At 43.1% G+C, this 24,631-nt stretch overlaps 1 protein-coding gene and 1 long non-coding RNA gene across 4 annotated transcripts; both read right to left on the reverse strand.

Annotated features, from left to right (window-relative positions):
• Window positions 1–1,502: 1,502 nt before the first annotated feature.
• On the reverse strand, window positions 1,503–2,306 carry LOC306831806. Its single transcript, XR_013780128.1, has 2 exons — window positions 2,228–2,306; window positions 1,503–1,869 (listed from the first exon to the last, which is right to left on the reverse strand). It is a non-coding gene; the product is annotated as an uncharacterized lncRNA (long non-coding RNA).
• A 314-nt stretch (window positions 2,307–2,620) lies between these two features.
• ankef1a (ankyrin repeat and EF-hand domain containing 1a) lies at window positions 2,621–23,768 on the reverse strand. 3 transcript variants are annotated; one of them, XM_079346641.1, is made up of 11 exons: window positions 23,497–23,768; window positions 22,765–22,972; window positions 22,234–22,395; window positions 19,221–19,420; window positions 18,910–19,059; window positions 18,537–18,660; window positions 17,415–18,234; window positions 9,933–10,159; window positions 9,187–9,326; window positions 7,937–8,092; window positions 2,621–2,975 (listed from the first exon to the last, which is right to left on the reverse strand). In XM_079346641.1, exons 2-11 carry the CDS (start codon window positions 22,952–22,954, stop codon window positions 2,826–2,828), a joined length of 2,319 nt encoding a protein of 772 aa, XP_079202767.1. In that variant the 5' UTR covers window positions 22,955–22,972; window positions 23,497–23,768; the 3' UTR covers window positions 2,621–2,825. The 3 variants fall into 3 exon arrangements, with proteins under 3 accessions (XP_079202767.1, XP_079202765.1, XP_079202766.1); XM_079346639.1 differs by lacking the exons at window positions 2,621–2,975; window positions 7,937–8,092 and adding an exon at window positions 23,233–23,291 and having other exon boundaries at window positions 9,112–9,326; window positions 23,497–23,767; XM_079346640.1 differs by lacking the exons at window positions 2,621–2,975; window positions 7,937–8,092 and having other exon boundaries at window positions 9,112–9,326; window positions 9,967–10,159; window positions 23,497–23,767.
• Between the last annotated feature and the right edge of the window lie 863 nt (window positions 23,769–24,631).

A 24,631-nucleotide genomic window follows, 5' to 3' on the forward strand; every position in this document is an offset into this window, starting at 1 on the left:
GCCTCCATATTTGTAAAAAAAAAAAAAAAAAAAAAAAAAAAAAGTCAAAAATACCTCTGCATACTTTAATTAGACATGCTTGCACAAGCAGGAGAACCACACAAGCACGCATACTGCAAGAGCCTGAGCCGCGAGACGACGCCCTGACTGATACTGCGTCACGGCCGACAATCAGAGCCAGCAGCCTTGTTTACTCCCTCTAACCCGTGTGCCACTTATTGTGCTAGAAAAGCCCTCATCTTCTCCTCCCGCCCACTTCCTCCGCTCCCATCTCCTCTGCGCTGCCTCCCCGTCTTCTGAGTCACCCTCTGCTGCTTATATCCACCCCACCCCCTCTCCTCTCCTGGGCTCGTGTCCTTTCCCCTTCCCTCACTCTCAGTCGTCTCCTTCCCCTCGTCTCTCTTGTCTTATTATGAATGGCTGTAAGGACGTTTATCACTCTCTTGTCTCTGTCTCAATTTCCTCTTCCTCTCTTTCATCACGTATGTGCGATCCTCTTTCTGCCTTCTGCTTTTACTTCTCTGCTTCTTTTATGTTCTAATCCATTGCCTCTGTCTTCGGATTCATCATCAATAATGTTGTGACTTTGTACATTTAAAGTAAAATCCAAGCTGATATAATGACCCTCAAAGCCTCCCCGCCACCCCTCCCCCCCTGTATATTAGATTATATAACTGTGTCCCCATGGACCTTGAGGACACTGCAATCTAATTTGATCTGTTCATGTTGGTGGTGATGATGGGAGAGTGCATCACTGCAACGCTTAACACAGAAAACCATGTCTCTTCTCTCTGGGGATTCTTGACAAAAACAGCAATTCAAACATGACCCCAAAAAAATACTGGCTGCAGTCAGCCTCCCTGAAGCCAAGTTATGTGTTACACTCATCAAGGCGAAGAGGACGCCTGTACTCTCTCTTAATGATATCCTGATTATTTTGGGACGTGAGATGCAGATTCCTGTTTCAAAGCAGTGCGAGTGTTTACCATGAGAACAGTAAATACATAGCTGCCATTTTGAAGTCTCTCTTTTAAAGGAACTCCAGAGCTGCCTCCAAGTTTTTTGCGGTTCTCCCAGCACACAGCTTCAAAAGACACGAGCCCCGCATTGTTAAATTTGCCAAACAGCGCCATGTGCTGGTCACTACGAGGGATTGCATCCGGTTTGATCTGCCAGCAGACTGAAGAGGCTACATCAGCTGATCAAATAAAAACTACAGCAACCATGGGGTAATATTTATAACTAAACCAAAAGCTGCATAAACAGTAAGAGTTAACCATTAGATGGGAATGTGTGTTTCGCTCGTGTGACTGCTGTATTGTTGTGTTTCAAGCACCGTAAAGAATGGTTAGGTGGATTTAAGATTGAAAAGAAAGCAGGGAAATATAACTGGCCAAATGTCTCCATCTCTCTTACTATAGATTAGTGTTTCTATTTGTTTGAAAGAAAGGAAGAAAGAAAGACAAACAAAAGTGTCATATCATTTCCAGCTCATGTTCATTTTTGTGTTACTGAACTCTTTTCTCATGTCAGATCCTTCACTTCCTGCCCTCATTATCTCTCAATTACTTTTAGTATGTAGTCGGTGTCTTCCCTCCCTTCTGTTCCAGATCGTCTTTGTCCTTTCAGTCCAACAGTTTCTCCAAGTGTCTTTCTTCCCTCGTTTTTTGATCATTGCTGTTTTTCAGATTCCGATTCTGCCAGCTGCTTTTGGATTTTGTCTTCTGATCTTGTTCTTTGCAAGCATAGACCCTTTTCTTGAGACTGAGTGTATTGTCATGCCTGAGTCTTATTCAAAGTGGGTGTTTCGGTCGTACATTATGTAGCTGGGAGGGGAGGATTGTGACCCAGAGCGGTTGGAAGAAACAACTTGAAAAAGAAAGCAAACAGGGAAGGGAAGAAGAATGAAAGATGGATCAAAGAAAAGATGGAAAGTGAAGAAAGTCAGAAAGACACCGACAGACTAAGCAGTCTTGTCTCCTGTGAGCCAGCAGACGTCCCTCTTACCATAACAAATCAACACACTGCAGTCAGTGACTTTATGACTGCAATATGAACTTACAGTGCAGTCGTTTACCCTGCACAATTTGACTTGTGTTATTTTAATGGGAAATCAATTAAACTAGGTCAGTTTGTACTTCTTGTCTGAGTTACACCAACCAAGAGCCCTGTAATAAAGCTTTTCATAAACAACAAGTTCTACTTGCTTCAAACCATTCATACTTACCACTGAGTGCTGATGTCAGTGACAGAGACTCTCAAATACAGTTTTAACCTCTTATACAGTATTATGGGTCGTGATTAATGACACCATTATTATTATTATTATTATTATTATTTATTCAAGTAAAAAAACAAACCTGTTTAGTTTGAATACACTTAAAAGTTGCCAAGTCTTTATGTGCAAAATGAGAACATGAATGTGATATTTTCCTTATTCTGATAGTGGAGAGAAAAACAAACAGTCCCAGCACGCTGTGCAATGTGACCAAACAGTACTTAACAGTGTGTTCCTGAGAATTATGATTTTTTTAGCAAGTTTTAAAATACTTATAATTAACAAGTCCTTGTCAGCTATTCTATTCATGATAAATCACTGCTTTAAAAACTTCCATGCACCTCTGACATGTAGCTCCTGTGAAATACTCTTTACTATACTGACACTATCAGTCCCAGAATGACATAATTAGATTCAAGAAATAGAGGAAACATGATGTGAAGCAATGTCGCAGTGAAGAATTCAAGAGTGGAGCGTGGATCACCGCCGCAGGTGGTCGCTCAGCTCAGCTTGCAGAATGTCTCTCTCTGCCTGGCCTCCTTTGGGTCTAGTCCGTGGTTTTGGACGACAGCGTGCTCTGGATGTTATGGCTCAAAGGCATCATGAAGTCATCAAAGTCCACCTCCAGGGACAAGAGCTCTTTCCGCAGGTCCATCTTTGACATAAGCTGGCTGGTGATTGGTGGCTTCCCCCACATCTGAAAAAGACGAATGGATCATGAAAAAGATGAAGAGTGACACAGTGAAAAAGCAGAGCATGCTGTTTATTAAGGCGGGTTAGCGTACAATGTAGACGCACACATTCAGGAAAAAAGAGGGGAGAGTTTGCGATTCTCCTCCTTTAAGTGCTGCACACCTGAGTGCACTCTGTGTGCAGGGAGGAGGAGGGGTATGTAGAGGAGCCAGGTAGGAGAGACTCTGGCACGCACACTCTGGACAACGGCTTGTTGAGGAGCTTTAGATTCCTTTAAACTTTTCCCCACCTAGGTTTCTGTTTTCCCCACACATGTCTAGATTCCTGGGTTGTTGTTTGGGCTGAAGATCACCTGCGATCTTGTTTATGGTCTTTTGGATTTATTGAGGTTCATCTGTTGTTCTCGGTTACTTTAAGGGGGAGGTGGTTGGCTCAGCCAGGGTCTTCAGCCCTTTCTTCCAGAGGTTTCTTATTCATCCTTAAAAACACTGTAAGGGACATTAACATCGAATAAAGCTCAGGTTCCAAAACCTTGAATCTGTGTGGTGTTTTATGTTTTCAGTCTCCATGTTTTAAGCCTTGATTTTTTTGTTTTTGGTCAAGGCGGCCGCGACAGCCCTCCCCTTGTAGGGAGCGGGCAGCTGGTTCAGGTCCAACCTGTTGCTTCTTTCCAACTTGTTGTTGACTTCTCTTGATTGGAAACGTGTTTCTCTTCAATATGTTCATTTTTACTACAACTCAAAGTGCTTTTATACCGCAGGTCACACCTACATATTCATCCCCTGCTGGCAGAGGCTTCTATGTAAAGTCTCTATCAGAAGTTACTAATCCCTTTCATACACATTCATACTCCACCAACGAAGCAGTGGGAGCAACTTGGGGTCAAGTGTCTTGCCCAAAGACACATCAGACCACAGTCTAATCAAAACCAAGACATCAACAAGGCAAAACATCAAAACTGAGGCAGATTATCACATATTCTAACCTGTGTTCAAACCACTTAATCCATCTTGTGATAAAGAAATGCATATTTATGTAAAATAATAATAATAATAATAATTTTATTTATAGAGCGCTTTTAGACAAAGTGCTTTACACAGCTTAAAAGCTCAACACACAGACATAACACATCATTAAAAACATCAGGCATAAACAGCAGTGAAAAGGTGGGTCTTCAACTTTGCTTTGAACACATCAATGGAACAAGAAAGTCTGATGTCCGCAGGGAGACTGTTCCAGAGAGTGGGAGCGCGGAATGAAAAGGACCGCTCTCCAATAGTCTTTTTGCGAACCTTAGGGACAGCTAAGAGGCCAGTCCCCTGTCAGCGAAGTGACCGAGCAGGCACATACAAATCTAAGAGACCAGTCAGGTATGCTGGTGCAGAGCCATTTACAATTTTAAAAGTCAGTAGTAACACTTTAAAATCCGCTCTGGCGTGAACAGGCAACCAGTGGAGAGAGGAGAGCACCGGAGTTATGTGCTCATACCTGTTGGATCCAGTAAGAAGGCGTGCTGCAGCGTTCTGCACCATCTGCAGACCTCGCAGACTCTTCTTGGGCAGACCCGACAGAAGAACATTACAGTAATCCAACCGTGATGACACAAATGCATGGATAAGAGTCTCAGCATCATTAAAGGACAGGATTGATCTAATCTTAGCGATGTTTCTTAGGTGAAAAAATGACACTCTTGTCACCTCTTTAATGTGAAGGTCAAAAGAAAGAGTTTGATCAAACACAACACCAAGATTTTTCACTCTGTCCCTACAGTAAATGGCACAGTCATCAAGTGACAGAGTAAAGCCATCGTACAAATGATTCAGTCTTGCTGGGCCGACAACCATCATCTCGGTCTTGGCCGAGTTAAGAAGCAGGAAGTTTGAAGACAACCATCCTCTAACAGCAGCTAGACAGGACTCAAGCTTCGACGCAACAGACTCATTACCTGCTACAATTGGCATATACAACTGCAAGTCATCTGCATAGCAATGAAAAGCAATCCCACACGAACGCAAAATGTGACCCAGTGGTGCCAGATACATAGAAAACAGCAGCGGACCGAGGACAGACCCCTGAGGAACCCCATGCTTTACAGCACAAGACTCAGAGACCTCATTATTAAATAAAACTCGCTGAGATCTTTCTGACAGATAAGATCTCAACCACTGAAGCACATGACCCGAGATGCCAAAGTGTTTCTCCAGTCGATCTAACAGTATACAGTGGTCCACAGTGTCAAAGGCTGCGCTGAGATCTAGCAACAGTAAAACGGATGTTGAGTCTGCATCTGCAGCCAACAATAAATCGTTCACCACCTTAGTCAGTGCTGTTTCTGTGGAGTGATTTACTCGAAATGCAGACTGTAGTGGCTCAAAGAGATCATGAGACGATAGATAGTCCAAGAGCTGTTTTGACACGACCTTCTCAAAAACCTTGGACAGAAAGGACAGATTTGAGACAGGCCTGTAATTGGTGAGAGACTCTGCATCAAGGCCAGGTTTCTTCAATAGGGGTTTAACCACAGCAGTTTTAAAACAGGATGGAAAAACTCCAGAAGAGAGTGATAAATTCAAGATAGTGACCACATAGTGCCCTAATGTGGACCAGAGGTCTTTAACAACCCAGGATGGAACAGGATCCAACGAACAGGTTGTAGATTTTGCTGCCATAACAACCTTGGTCAGATTATCATAATAAATTGGCTCAAATTCAGTCAGGCCTTGTCCTGTGTGATCAGACATGGCAAAAAGACACTCCCCAACAACAGTGGAGGACTGAGATATGTTGTTTCTGATGCCCTCAACCCTATCATTAAAATACACCAAGAAATCCTGGGCTGAGAGATCAGAGCTACTGACTGACTGGTGACACTCTGTGAGCTTAGACACAGTGTCAAATAGCAGTCTAGGGTTCTGCTTATTGCTCATAATAAGGTTAGAATAATAAGCTGCCTTTGCAGCCGACATTTTAGACTGATGATTACTCAGACAATCCTGCCACATCTGATAGTGTGTTTCAAGCCTAAAATGACGCCACTGACGCTCCATTTTCCTGGAGTCCTTTCTCAATGACAATAAATCCTCATTGAGCCAGGGTAAAGGACTTTTTTGAGGGCACCTCCGAATCTTTACTGGGGCCACTGAATCCAGCAGGCCTCGAAGCACGCTGTTAAAATTTTCAGTGAGGCAGTTCACTGAAGATGACTGGCTAAATACTGGCTCAACTGTATCTGGCACTCTCAAATTAAAATCATTCAAAGCTTTGGGGCTGATATAACGAGAAGACCTCAGTGTCTTTGTTGCTGCCTCCAGGCTGTGGAGATTTGGGATTAAAATATCAAATAGAATAAGAGAGTGATCAGAAATTGGCTGAGTGGTGATTTCATTGATTGACACAGACATACCATAGCCTAACACTAGGTCTAATGTATGTCCTTGCTGATGTGTTGGTCCTGACACAAATTGTGAAAGATTAAAAGACTCAATGATATTGACAAACTCTTTGACCAATGGCTTGTCATCGCAACACAAATGAATATTAAAATCACCAACAATTAAAATCCTTTCGTAGTGCAGGATAAATGCGGATAAAAAGTCAGAGAACTCACAAATAAAAGTGTCATTATACTTTGGTGGCCGATATATTACAGCGATTAAAACAACAGAGGGTTGATTTATTGTGAAAAGCTGCAGTTCAAAGCTGGTAAAGGAGGCACAGTTAGAAATTTGTTTGCATTTAAAACTGTCCTTAAAAAGCGAAGCCACCCCTCCTCCCCTTCCCATCAGCCTCGAGGAGCTGAAGAAGCTCGACCCAGGAGGACAAAGCTCCACCAGGGGCGCTATTTCACCCTCCCGTATCCACGTCTCCGTTAGGAACATTAGATCCAGCGTATCGGAATTATACAGATCGCGGAGCACAAAAGTTTTCTTTGTCAGAGACCGAGTGTTTAGGAGAGCCATCCGGACTTTCAGGTCTCCATCTACCTGCAACGCTGTGCAGTCTATGAGACGCAGGTTATACACAGAAACACCTCCGCCTTTGCTCCACCTCCTTGTTGTCCCGCTGGGCTGCAGCAGCTGATCGAGATCCTGAGACGCCGGGTGAACAGGCTTGATCCAGCGCTGTTGATGATCACAGCAGGCAAGAGAATAAAGACAGATCCCTGTAGACCTGATCATGTTCATCCTCCTTTGCCATATATTTAATTTGACACGTTTACCGGAGCGTCTGCCACGAGCCCGTCTGCTACGACCCCTTTTCCGGGGTAGGAAGACTGGCTCACGGCGGCGTAACTCCTCCGGTACAGACGCCAAGAACGGAGGTAGGCATGAGGGTTGCCCCTCGCATACATCCTGCGATAACTTTCCAACAAAGCTCCAAATGTCATAGAGCGCCTGGCGCTCATACACAAGCAGTGATTGTGCATTAGTCACAAGCAGAGACCCCACCAACAACACAGCAAACATTAAAAACCACAGAGACGAGGTAGAAACAGGGACAGAGAGACGGCGTGCCGTGACAGTCGGCGCCATCTTCATCCTCCAGAAAAACATTTTAATATTTGGGGCGGTGCAGTCTATAAGGACTTGGGTCAGGAACCGGAGGGTAACTAGTGCAAGTCCCAATAAGAACCATAATATGGAAGTTGGTCTGGTAACAGGAGAAGTATCAGGGCATTTCCTGAGTACTGCCAATGTGCCCTTGAGCAAGGCACCAAACCCCCAACCGCCCTGGTGCGCTCCCTTCATAGCAGTGTGTAGCAGCCCCACTCTGACATCTCTCCACTAAAGCATGTCCACAGGTCCTGTCTGTGCATGTGTGTGAGAAGCATGTCTCTAAATAACAGAGCGTAAAGCAGAACTTCCCTCTGGGATTAATACAGTTTAAAAACTGTATGTTGATATTTTCTATAAAAGCAATCAGTGGATTCAGTACAGGAAGGAAAGCTGATGAGATGAGCTCTACCGTTTTTGGCACAAAGCTGATATCCACAGAGTTGGCTTTTCCTGTGGTGATCCTGGTGTTTTGCGTGATGATGCTCTTTGACTCCTTCTGAGGAGAGATCTTTCCGGCGGTTGCAGTTGATGTCTCTGTGCGCATGGATACTTCTTCAGCAATGACCTACAGGGCACACAAAGACCTGTAAGAATGACCCACCTTCGTCCTACCCCAGTATTCTGTGCTGGGTTTTCATGTGTGGCAGTGAAGTCAGTCAGATAGAGGAAGGTTACTGATACAGACCATCTCGTAGTTCAGTTACATCACATTTGTGATGAAACTCAAAATGAGGAAAATCAGGAAACGAAAGCACAACATCTGTAAGTTTGAGAAATATAACTTTTGGAGATTTCAGAAAAGCTTACTTGTTCCAACCATGACATAAAGCAGTGTCACTCATTTAAGAGCATTAAAAGTGCTTTGATGTCAGAATTAAAACTTTGAGAATATGACAATAACAAGAATTCATTCAATTACAGAGGTTGTAGGTCCAGTTTAGCTCTCTAAAGAAACTAACTGCACAAGAAATATACCCATAGTCCTGACATACACACAAACACACGTTAGCTAAACAACATGCAAATGATCCTCTTGTCTTCTTTTCATCTGATATCTGGCACCAAACTTGTTCCCTTCTTTGGACCACTCACTTTTTTTTAAATGATCTCTTCTACCAGTCAGACAAACGTGTCCTTAGCTATGAGCCGTTATTCTTTTGACAGACTTCTTCTTGTCCCCTCCAGAACAGCTGCCTGCTGCTTTTATTGATTTATCAATATTCTAAATGAATCTGTGCTACAACACAGCCTGCTACTATCATAGTCTGGATGGCAAATGATAAGAAATGCTAACTGAAGCAGCAGCGTGGTCTAGTTGTAATGTTACTCTTGTGGTCTAATTTGCTTACAAGTCTCGACCTTACAGTAATCAGATCTCTTCACAGGCTTAGGTTTCTCGTGCCGACAGATGAAGCAGGAGTAAACAGACGCAAACCATGTTGGAGGAAAGCTTCCAGTCATGAGTTGTTTAAGTTTTACTCAGAATAGATTTTTGAAGCAGCAGCAGGAAGGAGAGTGGGTGGGTGGAACTGGTGTAAATTTAAAAGTGAATTTTCACCTCAAAGAAACACACACAGTAAAATATTAACATTTTGAATGCAGATGGTTTTAATATTTTAGGATTAGGTTGGTAAATAAGATGTTGAGTTACTTTACTACCTTTCCTTTTGGTTTTTTAGCTTTGCCCCCCTTTCCCTTTGCTGTGTCCTTTGGTTTTGGTAAAGAATCCATTTTAACTTTTACCAAATCAATTATCCTGGGGTCTCCAAAAGTTCCGGCAATATCCATGCAGTTTTGTTCTAAGAGAAAAGAAATACAGACAGATAAAATAACAGTAAAGTCACATTGTCAATCTTCAACGAGGAACAGCGTCCTGCCATCCCTGCAGTGTTTTTGAACGTGTTTTATTGTGTACATTACAGGTAACACCCTGTATTGTGCAAAACTACGATGTGTCCATCGTCTGTCTACAAACCCCCCAGCTGTGATAAAAGTCCATCCTCGCTGTCTTTAACCTGCTTCACTTTTCATAAAATATGTGCTCAAACAGGCTGTTTGGAGAGTTTCCCTTTATGACATCACAAAGAGTAACCCCTCCCCCAGGTGGGTGACATTCCCACAGCTAGGTGTTTGTTCTGCCCGAGCGTCCTGAGCTTAATCTCAGATACAGAAATGCACACAGAAACAGCCTGTTGTGAGCAGGCCTGAAACAGAGGGGTTTACATGCATTCAAATAAAGGATCACAGAGTGGATTTCTAGCAAGAAAGTTCACAGACGAGGAGCTCTGAGACTTATTTGAATGTGTTGAAAGGGAGTATATGTGACCTTTATAAGCTTTTTACACATCAACAACAACAATGTCAACAGTAGTGTTTCAAAAAATGTATCAGAGGTACAGTCGAACCTTTCTTGTTCTCGGAGTAAACGTTGGCACCTGCCTTGATGAGAAAGTCCACACAGGAGGGTCGAGAGCTTTCGATGGCCCTCATGAGGGGTGTGCCTCCACTGAGGCCCTTGGCATCTACGATGGCCCCCGCCTTCACCAGGAGCTCAAGAAGTTCCACTTGTCCAGCCTGAGCTGCATGGTGGAGAGGCGTCCAGGAGAACTGGTCACACAGGTTCACCTCGGCCCTGTCCGAAAGAGGCGTTACAACGGTGTGAAACAAGTCCACTCACCAGTTTGTGGACTCCGTTTGTATTTCAGTATAGTGCAAATTAGGGGTGCTAACGAGGACTCGGGTAGTTTAGTACTCGTTTATTAAACAATAAAAGGTTACAAAAAATGTAATCGGTATTCGTTTTGTAGTGTTTGTAGTGTGTGTGCTTCTACTGGGTCCGCTGCGCTGCGTCCCAGTCGGAGCCTTCTGGAGCCGATCAGTGTTGCCAGATCTCATGAGAGACACAAGCAACCAGGTGTATGGAAATAAGCCCAAAACAAGCAACGTAGCTATTCTAATAGATAATATATACCCAGCCATACGTAGGCTACTTAACAATGATTTTGTGTCTTTTTATTTTTTTGCTGTTATGCATCGAAGCATAAATTAAGTCGAAATCATGTCATTTACATTTTCACTCCTAGTCATCTCTGCTCTCAAACTGCAGTCTAAAAGTTTCTTTCCCTTCACTCACTGGATGGCTAGCTATAAGCTATAGTTGTTGATGAAATTACATTTACTGTTTGTTAATAGTACACAAAGTTATTGACTTCAAATTATGCTAGAAAACGTGAGCTTTCTGGTTCAAAACTGAGCCAGTCTGGTTCGACTCTTACTCTCACTCTTTGTGTAATTTTCTTCCATATTCTCCCCACGTATAGCTGGGCATTGTCACTCTGTCATGTGTAGCTGTGCATGTGCGTGTGTGTGTGTGTGTGTGTGTGTGGGTGTGTGTGTGTGTGTGTGTGTGTGAGAGAGAGTGAGGGTGCCGAATTGGGTGCACGTAGTAACCAATGAAACAGGGTTGTAAACAGATCCTGGAAAAGTACAAACTAAATGTCGCGTTCATGTTTGGCTTTATTGTGGAGAGCTGGGAGAGAATCAGTAGAGTTCATAGAGGGATCAAAGCAAGCCCAAATAAGTAACAACTACACGTTAGAAGCAAAAGCCCAAAAAAGCCCAACCCACTACTTAAGATATTTGCAAGCGACTTTACAGAAAAACAAGCCCAAAGTCGCTTAAAACAAGCGGACTTGGCAACAATGGAGCCAATACACAAGGCTTCTGTTTTTGCCAGATGCAGAAGCACAACATATCTATCCATCCATCTGTCCATCCATCCATCCATCTATCTGTCCCTAAGAATGAGTGTGCCAACATTTGTGGTTTGAAATTACGACATTTAATTCACAATATGAGATCATCTTTGCTTCATCAGGGGTGAGTTGAGTTGACAGGTGGTTTGTGTGTTGTCAGGGTGCTTAATGCCTGCCTCAGCGTTTTGGGTTGTGTTGAATCTTAAATACTGGGGCAGCCATTTTTATTTATTTTTTTAATTAACAGGCACAGATTTGAATGATTCTTCGACGTCATGGAAACCGAATTTGGAAGAAAATATACCAATCAAAGGAATTCTAGAACTCTGATGCATCAAAGGCAGTTAGAATCTTCAGATCACATAAAGGGCAGCAAAGCACAGACTCTTTACAGTCCACAAATTCCTTCAGAGACTACAGTTCACAAATCTGAGCCGAGTCAGCGTCGTAAGAAAACAAACTCAAACAACTCAAGATCCAATTTAACGAATCAACTCTCGCAATGGAACAATCTCAGAGCTGGGGAGGTGAGAAGGTCAGAGGTGAGGAGTTTACATACCCCATGCATGGAGCCAACCGTAGGAACCATCACCAAAACCACAACAGACAGCATCCTACTCAGCCAGACGGTCAGACTTTCCACCGAAGGAGGGAGGAAACCTACGGACAACAACGCTGGCGGAACCCCGATGTACCTGATCGTGCACAGCCTCAGAGACGCCCACCCCAATGGCAGGTGGTTGCAGATCTCAGAAATGAGCTGGAGGGAGTGAAGTTTCTTCTGAAACAGGAGAAAGAGCTGAGCCAGGCAGCGCTTGCCAGATACTCCGTCAGCAAGACAAAGATCCAAGAGATGGAAGAAAGGTGGAGGGTGGCGCAAGAAGAGCGACTCCAATGCGATCAGGAGATCAGGATGCTCAAAGAAGAGCTGAAGCACCTGAACCCATCCTACAGCATCACACAGGACATGTCGGGTTATTCCCTGAAGACCAAAGAAGAGCTCATTGGAGTCATTTCTGCACTAAACAAGAAGTTGCAGAACACCGCTTCTAATGACCCAAAGATGCAAGAACATCTAAGAGCTGAAAATGACACCCTGCTGGAAAAGATGAAGGTCATGCAAAAAGATACCCTCAGCAAGGACATCAAGACCGCCAAGCAGACTACTGCCTTAAAGAACAAGCTGGAGGAAGTAACACAAAGCAGGCAACACCTAGCCTCCAAACTGGATGAACAGCAGGAGGCCAATCTTGGTCTGCAGAAGGAGTTGAGAGACTCCAAAAAGAAAAGGCAGCACCATAAAATGATGAAAGACAACCTCCAGAGAGAAATGGAGGAAGTCAGGCATCAGCATTTGGAGTCAGCCAAGAAGAACCTCATGCTGGTGGAGAAACTGACGGAGGAGAAAGAGTCCCTGGAGCAGCAGATGAAGGTCTGCAAAGAAGAAGTGTTCAGCAGGAACATGTGTTATGCAGAGCAGCTGGAGACCTTGAAAAGACAGCTCCAAGAAAAGACCAGCAGCAGCATCGAGCTCGTCTCCAAACTCGAGAAACAGGAGGAGATCAATCACGCTCTGCAGAAGGAAGTGGAGAAGCTTCAAAAGAACAAAGAGCCCCAAACGTTGAGGGCTGAGTGCCCTCAGGAAGTTCTGGAGGAAGACAGTCAACCACGTGTCTCCAGCTTGAGGAAAGTCTGGACCTCAGTAAGCCGCCTCCAACATAAGCGGCAGAGGAGACAGAACCTGGACACGAAATGACAGGCCCAGCCCTTCGTCCTGCCCCTTCCCACCCCAACACACAGGCCTATGGTACCTGTCTGTCAGGACTGTCCATGTTCCAACTGAGCCTCTGTGGGGGTTTTCTCTGGGTGCTCCGGTTCATCCCACACACACAAAATTTGGAAACAAATAAATCCTCTATAAATCATTATTTTTTGTCTGTATAATTGTATTTCTGGAGAGCAATGTTAAGTGATTGACTTACTGTTTGCACACATGATAATCATATTTCTTGGATATCTTTCATTGTTTCGAAAACGGAATTGACGCGTTTTGATTTCCTGTTTTTAAATGTTTGAATGTTTTTATAATACTGATGTAGGCTAAATTAGTAGTAACGGGGCACAAACATTGACAAACTGTCAGCTTAATAGGTGGAGCAATGCCAAAAATCTACTTAAATAATGACTCTTTAAATCGCAGATGTAATTTTAATTTGACTAAAAAAAAAACTAGAAGTAACAGCCGAATTATCCAAATATTTCAGGACCACAGGAGAAAGGCCGGCTGAAATATGGAATGAATACATCTTTAAGGGAAAGGCAAGAGGTGCTGGTCATCATACAACAGCTCTCCAATTGGTTGAGCAAACCAGGAAGTCAATCTTCTTCTGTTATGGAAAATTTGACGTCATGTGCGCTGTACAAATGTCTCATATAATCTGTCATATAAAATGTGTCAGAAATTACTATTATTCTCACCCTTTGATAATAGAAAAATGCCACAACAATCTTGGCGTTATCGGCAGGATCCAGCGAGCTGCTACACGAGGGGAACGGGCCAGCCTGAGGACAAAGACTCAGTCCGCCTGATTGAATAGGGGAGCCAGGATCTCGCGTCTACAGCCGCCTGGATCCAATGGACTTGATCCGTGAGAAATGTACTGGGTGTCTATCAACAGAATCGTTCCCTTTTGTTGTCTATCATTTCCTTTGATTCACCAATTAATAAAAGCAGTCAAGGGACTGCATATAAAAGTAATGTGTACCGTATGATATGTCTACTACTGACTCACAACTCCAGACTTGAAGCCATTTTAAGCAGCAATAATGAAGAATGAGATGATTTCACTTTTTCTTTAAGAGGATGTCCGGCCTTGTTGACAGCGAACAGTGAGCAAGCGGATCACCCTGGCTCTAATTCTCGGATGCTTCTTCATTGCAGAGGAAAAAAATAATCACAGACGAAAGCACAGAAACAACAATCTTCAAAATTAAACCCTTTTCTAACTTCTTTAGTTTTTAAAAGAATTCATAAATCAATCAATCACTGTTTGTAGAGCACCAATTCAGAGCAAATGTTTTCTCAAGACACTTTATAAAAATCAGTTAATAGACCTTACTCTTTGTTGTATCATCTACAAAGAAGACCCAACATCAATTCATCAGCACAGGCACATAAGCAACGGTTAGCAAAGTTGACAGTGACAGAAAAACATTTGTTAAAGGGGCAGAAACCTCGAGCAGAACCAGACTCACCCTGAGCAGACATCAGCCACAACAACGAAGGTGACTGAGCTGGATTTGAAGCTACAATGTCAGTAAATAACTCTCCATTTACATTGTAGCATAAAGGTTTAAGGTGCACTCAAACTAGGCACATTTGTACTGTTCGGATATGAAGCAACATCACCTGGTCATTCTTCGACCACCTCAGGACGGTTTCAGCTGTGAGATGTGAAGAAGTTGGTAATGAGCTGAGCTACAGAACTCTGTTCGGTGAACAGGTAAATCTGATGAGCTGATGGAAGCGACAGGGAGTGTTTAAAAAAGGAGGAAGCAGCAGATTCAGTCAGCTGATGATAACTATATCACTACACAGAATGTTTTCACGATTTTCATTTGTTGAATGATTAAAACGTTAACCCTCTGAGGTCGACACTGTTCTTTACAACCTAACGGGGTTGTGTGAGCTCTGAAAAGGAAAGGTACAAAGCAGCAACTTACTGTGAACTCCACTCTGTTGTCAGCTTGGCGGCTTTCCAGTGATAAAAAAAATAAATAACATCCATGGAGTTTTCTATCCCACTGAGGAAATCAGTGTACAGTGACTGTCCGGATCCAAGCCTCCCAAAAATAAAGGTAATCCGTTACGATTCAAGTCTTTTTCTTAAAACTGTTTCGTGTCTGTTAGCTCACTCAGCTAACATGGACGCTGCCATCTTGTTTTGGTCTGTCGACAAATCAGAGGCTGTATGTGTGATCACCTGACATGTAAAGGGCCAATGAGAAGCCAGTGCAGCTCTCAGTATAGAAATACAAAAGATAGAACTGTTTTGACTGCATTCATGCTATTGTAAGTAAGGAAGTAAGTAAGGTTTATTTATAGAGCACCTTTCACAGATAAAAGATCACAAAGTGCTTTACAACAATAAAAGGGGATTAACAGTTAAAAACAGAAACAGCAAAAACAAACATACAATATGTAAAATAGATAAAAGAGTAAGGTCAATCAAAAGCCTGTCTAAATAAAAGTGTTTTTAACTGCCTCATAAAAATTTCACAGGAGTCTACCGATCTCAGGTTTGGAGGAAGCGCACTCGACAGCTTTGGTGCAAGAATTTGAAATGCATGATCACCACGGGTTTTAAAATTTGTCTTTGTTTCTGCCAGAAATTGAAGTTTGCCAGACCTAAGAGGTCTATTGGGGACATACGGGTGGAGAAGCTCGGCTATGTACCCGGGTGTTTCACCACGCAGAGGTTTAAAAGTGAGCACCAATGAATGCGATAAAAAATCGGGAGCCAATGAAGGAAGGATAGGACAGGGGTGATGTGGGATCTGCGGTTTGTATCTGTTAAAAGGCGAGCAGCTGCGTTCTGGACACTCTGGAGCCGGTTTAAAGAGGACTGACTAAGACAGGTAAAAAGAGCACTACAATAATCTAAACGAGATGAGATAAAAGCATGTAAAATCATTTCTAGTTCCACTTTTGAAACCATACATTTAAGTTTGGCTATGTTGCGTAGGTGGAAGTAGCATGAACGTGTTAGCTGGCTGACATGGTTGTCTAAAGATAGTGATTGGTCAAAAGACACACCAAGATTCCGAAGGGAAGGTTTTACACAGTCACTTAGGGCCACAATGTGCTGCGTAATGGACGGTATCCATTTTTGGGGAGCGAGAATAAGGGCTTCTGTTTTGCTTGCATTTAGTTGCAGGCAGTTTTCGGACATCCAGGTTTTAATGGCCTGCAAACAGTCATTTTAATAATTGATCATTTGTGGCTCTCCTCTGGATTAAAAGAATAATATAATTGTATGTCATCAGCATACAAATGGTATGACATCCCACTGAAAAGGCTGATTATCTGACCCAGAGGCAACAAATACATTAGAAACAGTATTGGACCCAGGACAGAACCCTGTGGGACACCACACGTCAAAGGGGCTGTGTCAGACATGAACTGTCCCACTGAAACGGACTAACTCCTGTGAGAGAGGTAGGATGAGAACCATTTCAAGGCTGATCCTGAGATACCCACCGAGTGCTCAAGCCTTTTTAGCAGAATACCGTGGTCCACAGTGTCAAAAGCGGAGCTGAGGTCAAGAAGTACTAATAGTGAGCATTTCCCGTCGTCTGCCGCCATCAGAAGGTCATTAGTGACTTTAGATAGAGCTGATTCTGTCGAATGCAGCTTGCAAAAACCAGATTGGAAAGGGTCATACATGTCATACGTGTCGAGAGCATCTGTAAGCTGCGTGGCAACTACCTTTTCCAGAATTTTTGAGACAAAGGGCAGTTTGGAGATGGGCCTGTAATTAGATGGAAGGGTGGGGTCAAAATTTGTTTTTTTCAGCAGAGGCTGGATTATTGTAGTATCAGTGGATTTGTGCTTGTTTTACAAAGCAGCTCTAAATAAAATGTAGTCAAATGGATCACTGCAGACACTCAGCTCTTACAGTAAAAGCCTCAATAAGATCTTTAAACAAAAAGCAGCCCAGGATTTTCTTAAATAAATGGCTATGGTTTTTATGTGTTATGTACAGTGTTTATTTCCCTTCCTCCCATCACCAGGACAGAGGAGAACAGGTCATAGTTCTCCTTATTTTACCTTTAATTTCAACATTTTGTGTTCATTTTTGCTTTAATTTGCTTCTGTGTCTATTATGTATTAATTATTTTGAACTTTAACTGACATCCTTGAGAGACAGATAATCTGATTCTCCAGGTTGTCCTGGAAAAAATAAAGTATGTAAAAGGGAAAAATCCTTAAACCTCAGAGGGTAAAATAACTTAAATTCTATATAAAAAAAATAAATAACTTAACTAAACTAGAAAGCAAACTTTAACTCTTGGTTGAAAAAGGGGTCAAACCTAAAATCAGAAGACAAAAGAAAAGAACATATTCCTCACCCCTGACTCAGGAGATATTGAGCCACGTCGTAGTTTCCACTGGCGCAGGCTGCCATCAGGGGAGTCTTGTAAAACTGATCTTTAACATCCACAGGAACTCCCTGCTGGAAAGCGAGGTTCAGCGACTCCAGGTCTCCGCTTTTCACACAGTAGTTGATGTTGGTGTAGACCTTGTCTGGCTTTTCCAAGTACCACCCTGAGTCATTCATGACGGGATGTTCCAACGGGTGATCTTGGTCAAATCGAAGGGGATCTGAGCAGTTGTAGTAAGTCTCAATCATAAAGTGAGTAGGCCCTCCATTCGCTCTTCGGGGCATCATCTCAGGGAGAAGTGTGCAAATAGGCAGAGGAAGGACAAATTTACCCTTCTTCTTTCCTCCTTTCCCTCCCTTTGCCCCCTTCTTTTTAGGAGTATATGAGGAGATGAGGTATGGTTTCTTGATGTACTTGACCCCTTTGAAGAAATCATTGATGTTGACACAGCCATCTCTCCCCTTGTCATGGGCTGAGATGACTTGATTGATCTGCTCATCATCAACTGGAGCTTTTAGGTCGACCAACACTGACATAAACATTTCTGTGGTTACTGTTTCTAATTTGGCCCCAAAGGCTTGCTGTATTTCTGTCTCATACTCATGGGACCAGTCATGGAGGGTAAGGGCCCATAGGTCTGACAGGAGGCTGTCACTGCTTGATTTTTGGCCTTTTCCCTGTTGTCTCTCTGCTTTCTTCAGCTCCTTGGCTGCTGCTTTGTGACCAGCGTCTTTGGCAATCACACGTGGCAGGAAACCTTCCTGGTTCTTCACTTTGGGGTTACAACCTGAGCAAAGAGCATTGTCTCAGAACATTGTGTACAAAAGGAAGAATTATAGAGTTTAATTTGGTCCCTAATACATTCTCTTTTACCCTTTTCTTATTTTTAGTTTTTCAATATTTGACTATGACGTATTTAATTTCCTCTACACGTGTCACAACACAGATATTGAGCTACAATAATACTGGCTCTGTCCTGACACACCTCGACCACACTCCTCGAAGCATAAGTGAGCACAGAGGAATCCATGTCTTGTCTTTCAGAAACCAAAGAAAAAAGGCATGTTATTGTAAAGTCTCTCATAGCACCTCTTTGTGCCAGGAACTTGCAGCAGTTGGCATTTCCTGTGGCAGCAGCGTAGTGCAGAGCTGTGCAGTCCTCTCGGTTGATCACACCCATGTCTGCTGAGTACGCAGACAGCACCTGAATCACCTGGAAGACACAGAACACCAAAGAGAAGCACTTCAAAATCCAAAATGTCAAATACCTCTATAACTCATACAGACTGCTGTGATATGGGACTGAAAAATATGTTACGAAAAATTGGAAGATGTTTGGCGAATGTTAGGAGACAACTACACTGCTATCATCATGTGGTCAAAACCTGACATTCTGCTAAAAGCTCCTTCGCTTTTATACTGGCTGAAGCTTTATATTAATGAGGCTGAGCAGATATGTCACCTCCAAGAAGCCCCCCATGGCGGCGTAGTGTACGGCTGTCAGGCGCTGTTGATCCAGGGCGTTGGGGTTTCCTCCTCTCTGGAGAAGGGCTCGAACGAGCTGGAGTGAGCCTCCCTTCGCCGCCCCCATCAAAGCTGTGAAGCCGGTTGTCTGAAGTGTCAGAACAGAGAGAGGAAAGGAGTCAGGTCAAAGTTCAACTAACAAGCTGAGAAGCATCTCAGCTTCATTTTTGAAGCATCACACTCTGTTCTTACTCACTGTGATTCACCACAACTAATGTCAGAGTGTTATTCCCTGTATGCAACTTTCACCTGGTTTGTAGCATTAGGGTCTGCCCCTCCATCCAGCATGACGAGACACATGGGGGTGCACTCCTTGGCTTTTTCACACATCAACTGGAACACGTGAATTCCCTGCGCTGACACGTTGTTGACGTCTGCTTGGCAGGTTAGTGCCAATTGCAGGCAGCGAGCGTGACGCTTGGTGGGGTAGATGCAGTAGAACAGCACGCCTAGTTGTTACAAAAAAAAGATAAGCAGGAGTTAACATATAGTGACAAATATATAGGCATATGAGTGGTATATGACTGACTTTCAGTGTCTTAAGCAGTAACTTAAAAAAAAACTTAATAAAGACGTTAATGAAATAAATTTAGAAAGGTCAGTCCTGACATCAGTGGCCAGGTGCCAGACAGCTCATTTTATATACAATAGCACAGAGATGTCTCTCTAAATCCGTAATGTAATGTCTTCAGCTCTGTCCTTGTCTGTCGTCCACTCTGGTCTGCTGAGCTCCATGTATGATGCTTTAACAAGAGGTCACGCCCTGCCTGCAGACCGATGATAAGCCGAGCTTTGATTCCAACAGTACAATGATTTGTAAAAAAAAAGAAAAAAAAAAAAAAGTCCAACGACGTCTCTTCTGCCTCTGTACAAAGTTAAGATATCAGTCTCATGACTACTTTTAACACATCCTATATTCAATATGTTGTGTGTGGTAACGTCAGTGTTTAGACCAAAACTTCGCTTTCCAAAATTGTGAAGGTCAGTGGTAGATTCATAGGTGCCCAGCAAAGCAGCCTCACTGACCTGAACAATAAATATGATCTACAGAAGGCAAAATACAAACTGTCTGTCACTGCACACCCACATCACTTTGAATTCCAGTGACTTCCTTCTGGTTCTCAGTTCAGATTTCCCTCAGTGAAAACCAACAGGCACAGTCACTCTCTTGTGCCCAGTGCCGTTTCCATCCTTCATTGATTGTTGTGCTGGTTAACGCAGTCTGTTCCAATGATGCTGTTGTTGTGTTTCAGTTTGTATCTGACCTGTACATGACCAGTGCTGGCACTCACTCGCTCTCTTGCTCCCTCTCTCTCTTCTTACCTCTGTAGTTCTCCGAGCACAGCTGTGCAACACACACCAGTTGCCTCCTCCTCCTCCTCCCCTTTTTTTTGTAACTTTTCCGAGACATATAACGATCTGCAGAGAGTGTCCTCTGAGTCTGACAAAACTGGCTGAATGTAACAGACAGTTACAGTGACGGTTGGCTTGCACGATTTATGCCTCATCTGGTGACTGGTGCTTAGCAGAGTGATACTAGGCAGCAGAGGGAGAGGTGGGTTTTCCCCCTACAATGTTTCCGACTGACATTTTAAAAATATCCATTCAATTGATTTGAATCATCAGACTACTTCAAATGAGGCAGAACAGGAATGAAGAGTAGCAAACTGGTTTTGGGTATTCTCCCTTTGCTTTAATATAAACATTATGTAATGATGCAAATCTGGGGGGGGGGGCAGTCTTTAAACAGCCGTAACGTGGTCAACCACATGAGGAGGAGCAAATGCGGCACTTGTCCTGTAGATGAGCCCATTGGGGTAAAGACTTGGCTGTGAGCGTTGACTCTTAGCAGACGCAGTCCTTGGGGAGTGCAGACATATCAGATTACTCAGCACATAGCAGGAGACGATTGCCATCAGTGGTTGATCTGTAATTAGATGTATCAACGCTGCCTGACACACCAGCCGTGCACGTACAGCATGCACAACATGCATGATACAAAGGCATGTAGTCACACACATGACACATACTCTTCTGACTAACACGACCTCTGCCTCTCTCCCCGTCATCCTCCCCCCTTCTCCAGCTCACTTCCTTTTTGAGCAGAGCGCCGTTTTCAGTAATTGAAGCCCCGGATACACTCTAATTGGGGTCATTATCACAATTGGTTTAAAATGGTCCTGAAGAACAATTTTGGGGCTCGCTGATTGGAGTTGTCCAGGATACTGTCTTCTCATCAATATGTAAAGAGAAGCAGCATGCATTTTCATGAGCTGTGAGACAAGGCAGCACATTCACAACCGACCTGCTGGTCTAACATGAGATGGAAACGCCTCTATTTGAGACGCCGACACTTCAAGGTCAAATGAGAATATGTTAGTGGGAGAGAAGTGGTGCCTTTGCATCTCCTGATTACAGCTACTACATTATTTACATCTCAGGCACACTTAGGAGCTCTCTATAAGAGTTTTAGGCAGGTCTGATACTCATACTGTAAGGATAACATATGAAGTTATATGCAGAGTTAGTCAGACTTGTCTATCTACCTGAGGACTCTGAATCATGTGTTCTGATGTAAAGAGGTAAGGTGTGAGTCTTTAAGATCAAGTCACAATGACACTCTGAGAGAAAAGCGAGGATTAGGTCCATAAACTCAACGTTAGGAGTCTTTTATACAGATTGCTGCATTGTCGGTCCGTCTGTACTTTACATTACTAAGCTCAAGTGTCCACCTAATAGATGACTTCAGTGACTGTTTGATCAGAAACATTGTCATCAGTTCAAGTTTAGTTGATTCTAATTATAACGTCAAATACAGGCATTTGTCTACATCTGTACTCTTTACAAGCGTCCCTGTGTGTTCTTATTGTAGAGAAACCAGACGTCTTCTTCCATGTCTGTTACCTCTTATTTCTCATATCTCTCCATCTCTTCCCCTGATGATGTGCTGAGTGCTTGGATGTCTTGACCGTTAGATATTTTTAAAGCATACCTTTCTACGTTTCTGTACTACTCAGTCTATGTGTTCTTTGTTTGATACATTTGTCCGTTCATTTGCTGAAATATGTGACTGACCTTTGACACTCTGTCTTCTGTACGCTCTGCCGTCTGCCAAGTTATCTTTATAAACCCACATGATCTAATGAAGAATTAAGCTCAACCAAGTACTACTCACCTGTCAACAAGTGTTTTCCAATGTTTTTTAAAGAGACCATATGTTGTTCGAACTGTACTGTACGGTAAAGTGCATATGACTTCTCACCTTTGCCCTCAGCGTCTTGTAGCCTTAGGTTAGCATCGTTTTGGACCAGGAGTGACATTATGGCATCATTGCCCATCTCAGCAGCCAACATGGCGGCGGTGTGCCCCTTCTTGTCCTGAATATCAGGGTGTGCTCCCTTAGAGAGAAGGAAGCTGACCAGCTCTGTTTGGAGTCAGGGAGAGTGTGGACCAAGTCAGGAGAATCAAGTGACAGCAAAGCAACACGATTTAATAACCAGCAGAATGACCAGATTTAAAATCCTTTACTAAAACAACTGTCTTTTTTACATGCCTTCTTAATGCAGTCCGGTCATAAGGCCTTGCATTTAAACAATACATCACAAACTCAAGACCCCTCCCCGCCAACAAAAAGATGATGTTAATTTTGGATTTTGAAAGTTGTAAACTTGAATCTCTTCCATGATAATACACTGCTTGTGTCAAATGTCGGCCTCTACCAGATCTATCTTCACTTCTAGGGGCTCAGATGCTACAGGTAGCCAGTGGAGAAAGTACAGAAAAGGTTTATCACCCTGGTTGTTGGCTGAAACTGCCACATGAAGCGCCCCTACGCCGTCTTTAGGCTCGGTGAGATTGATGAGGTTTTCCACTCCGAAGTTCACCATCTTCTCTATTTGCATCATATCCCGCTTATGGATGTACTGCAGGAGTCGGTAGATCTGAAGGACCTCCAGGCGGCCCTCTGCTTCTCTCCCACTCATTACGAGGTCAGGAAAGAGCTGGTGGGGGAAAAAAAGACTGAATGAAAAAAATGCCCAATTATGTTCAAATTGAAAGCAGTTGTTTGTGGCCTTTGGGAAATGTTAATTATTGTTTTTCTGGTATTATTTAGCCTGGTGGAAAACACTAGAATCAACTCAACAGAGCAAAAACACTTGTTTGGATTTGTATAGCATCAGTCAGTGGAGTTGGGCAGTCAGATGCAGCAATCCTTTTTTAAAGGGTCAAAATTATTTGAGTTTTCTCTCCGGAGTTTTACCTCAGTTTAGGTCTCCAATCTTAAAGGAATTCACCAAAGTCTCTCTGAATAACAAAGCACTACACATGTAGAATAAAATTAAATTACAGGTGCATGTGTGTCAATTTAAACTGCTGTTTTACTTTTAAAAACACACGTTTAGGCTGTAATTACATTTTTAAGACTAAAACATTTTTTAATCTTTAAAACACGAACAATATAAAGTTTGACACCTTAACACCTTATATAAAAGGCACTTCGGAGTGAGCAGCTCGTGTCACCCACCTGCACTCTCTAAGTGAAGGGACAGCCTGACGTTGGCGAGCCGCTTCCTTGTTTTGCAGGGAGCTTCTTACGTTACCGTCCTGGGAAACATCAATGTCACTGGTTGTCACGTTGTTGTTCACTTATCTGGAAAACGAGGACGGTCAAACTTATCCTTTCTTCACGTCCTCACATGAGGTCTTTCCATACATTTTAAAGCACAACTTTTCACTTCGCATAAGCCGCAGGAAGGAAAACAAACTCAGCTCCATGGCAACGGAACGCGTAAAAATCCCGGGAAGGACTGAGCTTTAGTGGTTATTGATGCTGCTTTCAAGTGCCACTGGTAAATACGATGATCACGGCTTACAATACGTCTGCAACGACGACCAATCTAAATTAGTCTTCAAAATCTAATATTTTGAAAAGAACACATTTATTTTTTACTAATTAAGTAGCCTACAGCTAAAACGTTTAAAATAAACACTTAGCCTACTTATCTCTCATCACATGTTGTTCCATAAACGCCACATTTCGACAGCTTTCAGAAATCCTCCTTGTGTTCATTCTTGTTGAGCACTGGGTTGCTGAGTCTTCATTATGACCCCAATTAGCCCCATGAAGCTGTTGGTCTTCCGAGGGTCCACAGAATACTTACCTACTACTTTTATTTTTTTACCACGTGGGCTATCCTTACATCCTTTAGGCCTATAGGTAGAATTACCTGTTCTTTGCCCTTGACCGCCACTGCATGGATCACCTTACAGTGTTAGAAGACTTTGTCTGAGTATGAGAGACAGTGAGTAGAACTGCAGCTATTGAGTGCAGGGAGGCTTCAAAGCACCCTTGTTATCTCTATTGATAAGACGCCTAATGAATGCAAAGAATAGAAGTACTGGCCTCTTTATTTCAAAAGACTTCCTAAAAGTCCTCAGGTTGATCAGCAGAAACATCACAGCCATGCAGGTAGTAAAACTAAACACATGGTGTCACTGTAGTGCAGCCTTTCTTTTCAAATAACTCATTGAAGTGTTTTTGCCCCAGAGGAGATAAGAGCGGGAGCCAAGACGAGTTGAGCCAGGAACAAAAGAGCATCCAGCTGTGTGTATTTGTGAAAGCCAAAAAGTGCCAGTTTAAATAAGTGAAGTCGAAAAGT

The sequence above is a fragment of the Symphodus melops genome (genome assembly GCF_947650265.1).
Source record: "Symphodus melops genome assembly, chromosome: 1".
Taxonomy (NCBI): Eukaryota; Metazoa; Chordata; class Actinopteri; order Labriformes; family Labridae; genus Symphodus; species Symphodus melops.